Genomic DNA, 8,169 nt, shown 5'->3' with positions numbered 1-8,169 from the left:
CATCTTCTTTCACTCATCTGAGGTCGGGTCACGGGGGCAGCAGCCTAAGCAGGGAAGCCAAGAGTTCCCTCTCCCCAGCCACGTCATCCCGGGGGATCCCGAGGCGTTCCCAGGCCAGCCAGGAGATATAGTCTTCCCCGTGGCCTCCTACCGGTTGGATGTGCCCTGAACACCTCCCTAGGGAGGCGTTCGGGTGGAATCCCGACCAGATGCCCGAACTACCTCATCTGGCTCCTCTCGATAATTTTATTTGATTCCATTTAACACAGGGATGTCCAAAGTATGCCCCAAAGGCCGGATCAGGCTCGCCAACAGTATTTTTCCAGCCCAAGGGATGAGTTTGCCAAGTACAAAAATTCACCTGAACTTTTTGAATGAAAGAAACAGCTGTTCTAAATGTGTCCACAAGATATCGCAATAGCCATTACTTGTATCTTTGTAGACAATGCTACATATGTACAAAATAAACCATGTTAGTACACCAGTCGAGGAAAATGATCAAACTACATAAATAACATACTGTAATTTGATTTTGATTAAAAAAAAATATCTTGATAGATTGAAAATTAACACCAATGAGTTGACTGATGAACATTATCACATAACATTCAGAAAATATAAATAACGATAAAAATAGAATACTATAAACCGCGTGTAAAAAAAAAAAAACATGCACATTTTGTTCTATTTAAAAAATTTAAAAAAACACTGAAGTTGTCTGTTTTTAAGTTATCGTGCCATGATTTTACCAGTGCCGCCCACTTGGGAGATTTTTCTCCATGTGGCCCCCGATTTAAAATGAGTTTCACACCCCTAATTTAACCTTTAACCATAAATATCCCATTGTGATTAAACATTTTCAAAGGAGTTCTGGCCAAGAGGCAGCAAAAGATTAAGGGGGGGGGTTGGTGCTAGGATGAGTCTTGTGGCTCCCATAGTTTTATTTTGTGAAACGGGTCAAAATGGCTCTTTGAGTGGTAAAGGTTAGGGGCCCCTGCTTGAGATGGTACATATGTACAAAATAAACCAAATTATATTAGTACATCAATCAAGGATAATGATCAAACTACATACATGGCATACTGTAATTTGATTGATATTTTATCTTGATAGATTGAAAATGAACACCATTGAGTTGACTGATGAACATTATCACATCATTCATTCAGAAAATATAAATAATGACAAAGATAGAATACTATTAACCGCAACATGTAAGTGTAAAAAAACATGATTTGTACATTTTCAGAATGTGCTGCTATTTTTAAACACAGAAAACAATCTGAAGGTGTCTTTATTTTTAAGTAATCGTGCAGGGATTTTACCAGTCTGGCCCACTTGGGAATAGATTTTTCTCCATGTGGCCCCCGATCTAAAATGAGTTTGACACCCCTGAATTAAAGGCTACAATTAAATCACATCAAAATTTATACTGAATTATGTTGGGGGTAGTATTGCATATTTTGTATTTGCCATATGAAATCAAAGTTTTCTCTGACGAAATGGGTATTAAAAAAAAATTCACTCAGACCTGAAGTTGTTCTTGAGACTTAGACATTCAAAGTAAAAAAAAAAAAAGAAAATGCATGATTTTTCACTTATGAGTGTTTAAGTTTCCTTGTGGATTAATAAAGTTTGTCTAAACCCAAGGTTTCGGGTGGTAACTTTTTTAAACTACCAGTCCCCCAAAACAAATTTATTGACCCATTTAGGGCTCAAATTACTTCACATCAAATATTCCACCCCAAATTTTTGGGGGCAGGGTAAATATTACATTGTATTTCTGCCATAAACTGCATGAAACAAAACTATATCAGCAGAACTTAAGTTGAGCTAGTAATTTAGGCCTTGAAATAAAATAAAAAATAACACCTTCATGACTGACACTAAACCTTAAAACAATCTACATTGGTTTTGAAAGTAAAAAAAAAAGAACATGGCCCCTGTGCAGCCCTTTATGGAACATATTAAATATTCCATATATTTCAACAGCAAAGTGAGGATTCATATATTAGATATCATTTTGAATTAAAAATGCATTTTGGAAAAATGTTTACTTGCAAAGATTGCACCGCATCACAAATAGTACAGCTCACATGAGTTTAGAAAACGTCTTGTAAAAAACACTTTTGAGGATTATACATTTGAAGTAAAATAGGACTGTCTTAAATAAATGTCATATTGACAACATGAGTTGTGGGATGTTTACAAGATGCTGGGTGGGTGGTGGTCATTGAAAATGAAATTATGATTTTGAGACAAATAAAATGTAATTTTGTTAAATAGCTGCTCTTCTTAGGCAGATTTTTTTTTTCCTGCTTCTTTCTTCTGCTGCTCATTTCGTCTCTGCCGAAGTTGCTTGAAGAACAGTCTCTTGGGATTCAAACCGTACGCCTTAAGTCTCTGGTTAGTAAACTCCCGGCCTCTGATTTTCACTCGCATCTTTCCTGACATGCAGCGTCCACGTGAGAGACTTTGCTTCTTCTCGTTCCATTTTGTCTTGTTGGTCTTGCCTTGAACCTGCAGAGATTTTTCTGCACCTGCAGTCTGCGGATCCTCGTCTTGTTTGACCTTTTTCTTGAGAACCTCCTCTGATTTGTCAAGACCGGCCTCGAACTCTCCGACAGGAGATTCTGCCTTCTCGTCCGACGAGTCCTTAGAAGCTGCATCACCGTCCTCCGCATGATCTCGTCCTTTCTTTCCTACCCTGGCCTGTGTAGCCTCTTTCACCTCTCTGAAGAGTGAATTAGGATAAAAGATGTGAGATACATCAGACACAGCCAGAAACAAATGCAGAATATTACTCACTCAGAATAAAGGGAAGCCAGTATCTTTCTCTTCAACTTGGTATTCTGGGATTTTATTTTGAAGTTCTTCAAATCACACATCTCTTTCTGGTCTGATCTGCACAAAGTGAAGACAATGGATTTGAGGCTCATGCAGCATCAAGATATGAGAATTACAAACACACGAGGCAGTACCTGAACATGCAGGTCTTCTTCAGGGAGCACCATTGATTCAGCTCCTTCTCGTCAGCACCTAAGATCTGTAGGGTTCAAGCAACCAGTCAGTACGTGCCAGCGATTCATGTGTGAAAGCTTCAGCTGGACATTGTTGTGGTCTGCTCAGAGAGAAGATTAAAGTTGGGATCATTCCCTGGTCAGAGCCCTCCCGTGAAGGAGACAATACCAGGTCACAGTCAACGCTCATCACTGCAGCACATTTCACCCTCAACAATTTAACCGCACAATTGACTCCAGAAAGACTGTGTAAAGTGCAAAACCTCCAAAATTGGAAGAAAGGGTGCATTTTTAAAAAAACATTGTAATAAAAAAAAAATTTGAAGACACCTGTCAACACAGTGTGACGTGTTGTGCTGTTAAGAGCTGCCTAGCATGCGTGATTGTATCAGTTGAAGTCCTGTGAGCACAAAGATGTTGCCTGTGCCTTTTTGAATGTAATGTCAGCCAGCACTTTGATAAAAAAGGTAGGATTGTACCGCTACTATTAAAGTACTAATAATTTAAGACTGTACTATACTGCCTTAGAAAAATACTGGTATTTTTTTTGCTGTGACATTGCTGAGCCGATTAGCATGTTTAGTGTGTCAGCACTAGGGGTGTGGGGGGAAAAATCGATTCGAAACGCGATTCTCACGTTGTGCGATTCATAATCGATTCTCTTTTTTTTTTCTTTTTTTTTTTTATCAATCCAACAAAACATCCAACAAAACAATACACAGCAATACCATAACAATGCAATCCAATGCCAAAACCAAACCTGACCCAGCAACACTCAGAACTGCAATAAACAGAGCAATTGAGAGAAGACACAAACACGACACAGAACAAACCAAAAGTAGTGGAACAAAAATGATTATCAACAACAGTATCAATATTAGTTTTAATTTCAGCATGGCAGTGATTAAAAATCCCTCGTTGACATTATTTTTAGACATTTATAAAAATAAAGAAAAAAGAACAATAGTGGCTTACACTTGCATCGCATCTCAAGCTTGACAACACACTGTGTCCAATGTTTTCACAAAGATAAAATAAGTCATATTTTTGGTTCGTTTAAAAGTTAAAACAAATTTACATTATTGCAATCAGTTGATAAAACATTGACCTTTACAATTATAAAAGCTTTTTACAAAAATATACTACTCTGCTTGCATGTCAGCAGACTGGGGTGGATCCTGCTGAAATACTATGTATTGAATGAATAAAGAATCCTTTTAAATCGGGAAAAAAAATCAGTTTTTGAATCGAGAATCGTGTTGAATTGAAAAAAAAAAATAAATAAATAAATTTTGAATCGAATCGTGACCTCAAGAATAGATATTGAATCGAATCGTGGGACACCCAAAAATTTGCAGCCCTAGTCACAGCATACTAGAAGAAACACTGAAGAAAAAAATGGCAAATAAAAGGCAATTCTACCGGTTAAGAGGCTGCGTGAAGCGCAATATGGAGATAATTGGTTTTCAATACTATCAAGGTGACGTTTTACCGGGGAAGAGCAGGGCTGCAAGCAGTGCTTTAAAACATGCCGCGCCAAAGTTGGCAAGACCACCTGTGCCTCAAATTTAGGTGAACATTTAAAAACAGCCTCCAGCACCCCCCGCGACCCCAAAAGGGACAAGCGGTAGAAAATTGATGGGTGGATTTAAATAATCCAGAGCTGCACAATCAGTTTAAAAAGGTAATCAACTCGCTCTCCTGCTGTGCATATAGACAGTGGTCCCCAACCTTTTTGTCCGGTCAACGCTAAATAATTGGTCCCGTGGGGAATCCTTTTTTTAAATTTTTTTCTTTGTCATGAAAAAGGGAGATTTTTGTGGTTGGTGCACTAATTGTAAGTGTATATTTTGTTTTTTATGTTTATTTAATAAAATATATATATATATATTTGTTTTCAAATAAATATGAATAAACATATTCCTCTGCGGCCCGGTACCAATCGAACCATGGCCCGGTACCGGGCCGCGGCCCGGTGGTTGGGGACCACTGCATATAGAGATACATATCTGCTTGGCTTGATGCCCAATATTAGCCCAGTCTAAAGTGCCCACGAAGCCTAAACGGACGCAAGTGAAGTGACTGAATTTTGTAACAAATCGCCACAATCTGTTTTAACTGCTACATGTTGGCCGGGGTTTGAACTCACAACCTATCGATTTCAGGGCGGACACTGACCACAAGGCCACTGAGTAGGTGATTTTAGTTTTCACCAGTTAATTTGTAATATTTTATCACCTTAAAGCACAAACCAAGAGTGGCAACAGTTATGAAGCATTTAATAAAATTGTAAACTATAATATTTTACCCGAATTTTAGATTACAAACTACATGTAACATAAAATTGTTATTTTGAATGCAACAAGAAAAGCCCATACATCCATTTTTTTCAACCGCTTGTCCCTTTTTTGGAGTCGCGGGGGATGCTGGAGCTTATTTCAGCTGCATTCGGGCGGAAGGCGGTGTACAAGCTGGACAAGTCGCCATCTCATCACAGGGCCAATACAGATACACAGACAACATTCACACTCACATTCTTCACACTCGGACCAATTTAGTGTTGCCAATCAACCTATCCCCAGGTGCATGATTTTGATTTTGGAGGTGGGAGGAAGCTGAAGTACCTGGAGAGAACCCACAGTCACAGGGAGAACATGCAAACTCCACACAGAAAGATCCCGAGCCTGGGATTGAACTCAGGACCTTTGTATTATGAGGCACATGCAGTAACCCCTGGTCCAACATGCTGCCTACAAGAAAAGCTCAATGTCCCTTAATTGTTTTAATATTTTAAAATTGTTTTTTAAGTGCTTTAACCATATGTTTAATGTATCGTAAGATTTTTGTTAAAATGAAGCCAAAACATTTTTTGTGGTCCCCTTTATTTGGAAAAGTAAATACATTTACGATCTTAAAAAGGTGAGGAACACAACTGAATTCAGACAGAACTCAAAACAAAGTGCAACGCTGGCGACAGCTTAGTTTTATACCTTCTCTCCTCACCGACAAGAGTCATCAATAATAAGGTAAAAGTTATGCCAAGTGTTAATTTACAAAGTTTTTAGCATGTAAAACTAATTTCACTATAAAATATGTCTAATGTTCTTGGGTGTCGGATGACTTGTATTTAGATTTCTTAGACAAAAACTGTTTTCTGAACCTTCTGGAAGGATCACTAATAAAATCATACAGCTCCAACTGCAGGTCACATTCATTTATGGCTGAAAGTCAGGGATTGATGTTTTGTTTGACAGTAAGGTAGCTGGCAGCATAATTCCCTTTTCATCTCAGGTATGAGCTCTTGTTAGGCACAACAGTGTTTTCTCACAGGACTGCAATCTGTGGCGGTGATTGATTGCGTAAAAATAAAGAGTTTGCAGAATTTGTCAAGATGCAATGTAAGAAATTGAGTAGGAGAAAATGTTTTTTAAAAAGATGAAAGTTTTTAATGTCTAAATGCTCTTTGACGGGTGGAAGCCTACAGCAGCACCAGAAGCTCGTCAAGATTGATAAATGCTCGACAGAGGCTACGCAAGACAACGCTAGTTTTTTGGTAGAATATCTAAACGGCTTCAATTACTGAATAAAATGTAGCCGCTAAGTTGGCAACACTAATGATCGCTCCTGCCAAGTCTTCTTATTCTCTGGTAGACCATGTGTTTATGAGCGAGGGTGAACGGTCATATAATTAGGTACACTGAGGTGCTATTGGAGGTCTGCAGTTCTACATTATGGAAGATAGCTGCTTGTACCTCATCTGTGGTCAGACCGAAGTCATTTTCTAGGACCTGCCTGTAACGGAACCTGCAGGGCAGGTCCTCGATGCTGTCCTCGTAGTCCAGTTTATAGTATTCGTCGAGGTACTGCTCAAAACTCTTCTCCTCTGAGATACAAAGAACAAAACAATCAATGCTGACCATACAGGCGAGTAGCATGTCTGCAGACACTTACTGGGATCGAACACTGGTTTATTTTTGGTGACCACTTCTGCAAAGAGAGACTTCTTTTTCTTCTTGCCCATTTGCGGCATGTCTGCTTTCTTCATTTTCTTCCTTTCCTTTTTGTTCTTCTTGGAGACGCTGTGCTGGGTGGGATCGTAGTCTGCATCCATCTAGTTCCATGAACGGAAAACTCCTCGTCAAGATTTTTAACTTTTGTCAGACAATATAGTTGTTTTTCTGTAAAAAGCCTAGACTTACAATGAAATCCTGGTCTTCGCAATGTGGCTGTGTTTCTTCATAGCCCCCCTCATCTTTGTCGCACTCCGCTTCCCCCGTCCACATGTCCCAGTTCCAAAATTCTGTTCCATGCACAAACAACAATAACTTACCAGGAAGCTGAGCCGCAAATGAAAATACTAACACACTTACCCTCAAGTTCACCGTCATCCTCAAACGCAGGCTTTGCATCTTCTTGCTCGCCATAGTACTCGTCCCCAAAGAACTTCTGCACACACAGACGCTGATTGTAAGTTCAAGGACCTAAAAACATGAGCATTAACAATAAAGGCTGCACCTGAGAGCTCAACAAACACGCACAGACTAAACCAAAATTCTAAATTAGGCAAACACAGCACACCTGCAGAAGGTGGAAGGTCTCCAACACCACGCCCCCATGAGGTCATATACCCTGTGGGGATGTGCTGATCCATGAGTGATATCGGCTGATACTGATCTTGTTATTAACTGTACATTTTTACATATATTTATGTAGAGCACTAGTTTTACTCAGTTTAACAACATCAACACAATATTTAAAGAAGTTCTTTATTCTCTTTTATTACAGACCCTTTTTTGAGCAAAACAAAGTCAATAGATAAGTTGATAGTCAATAAATAGTCTGTAATTATGTAGTGCGGTGGTCCCCAACCTTTTTAAACCCAAGATCCCTGGTCTAAGCCAAAAGCTAAAGGAAGATCTACCTCTGACTCTTACCGAGGCTGTGTCCGCATCCTCCCTCCAAACGACCGACATCATGTCTCCACTTTAAATACTCGTGTATCACAGATGTACTGCCATAAAAACAAGGTCTGCTTTGCAAAATGAGCAAAGTATTCATGTTTTTAAATAAGAATAAGAGGAAATATTCTCACACATTACATGTTATCACTGGCCATGTTGATGGCGAGTGACCCACTTGCGCCCGTAAA

General features: G+C 39.1%; 1 protein-coding gene and 1 non-coding gene across 2 annotated transcripts in view; both read right to left on the bottom strand.

The window, feature by feature from the left end:
* Positions 1-2,039: 2,039 nt before the first annotated feature.
* The window catches only part of kri1 (KRI1 homolog), a 37,947-nt gene continuing 31,817 nt past the window's right edge, over positions 2,040-8,169 (bottom strand). Inside the window, exons 12-18 of the mRNA XM_061885344.1 lie at positions 7,391-7,466; positions 7,220-7,320; positions 6,972-7,131; positions 6,773-6,903; positions 2,982-3,046; positions 2,809-2,904; positions 2,040-2,734 (exon numbers count right to left, since the gene is read on the bottom strand). Coding sequence (XP_061741328.1) covers positions 2,296-2,734; positions 2,809-2,904; positions 2,982-3,046; positions 6,773-6,903; positions 6,972-7,131; positions 7,220-7,320; positions 7,391-7,466 — 1,068 coding nt within the window. The 3' untranslated portion in view covers positions 2,040-2,295. The remainder of the gene's footprint in view (positions 2,735-2,808; positions 2,905-2,981; positions 3,047-6,772; positions 6,904-6,971; positions 7,132-7,219; positions 7,321-7,390; positions 7,467-8,169) is intronic.
* LOC133541894 (Z30 small nucleolar RNA) lies at positions 3,122-3,218 on the bottom strand. Its single transcript, XR_009804006.1, has one exon. It is a non-coding gene; the product is annotated as a Z30 small nucleolar RNA (small nucleolar RNA).

Source organism: Nerophis ophidion, linkage group LG23 (genome assembly GCF_033978795.1).
Source record: "Nerophis ophidion isolate RoL-2023_Sa linkage group LG23, RoL_Noph_v1.0, whole genome shotgun sequence".
Taxonomy (NCBI): domain Eukaryota; kingdom Metazoa; phylum Chordata; class Actinopteri; order Syngnathiformes; family Syngnathidae; genus Nerophis; species Nerophis ophidion.
Note: the sequence above shows the minus strand (reverse complement) of the source record. Positions and strands in the feature narration are given on the sequence as shown.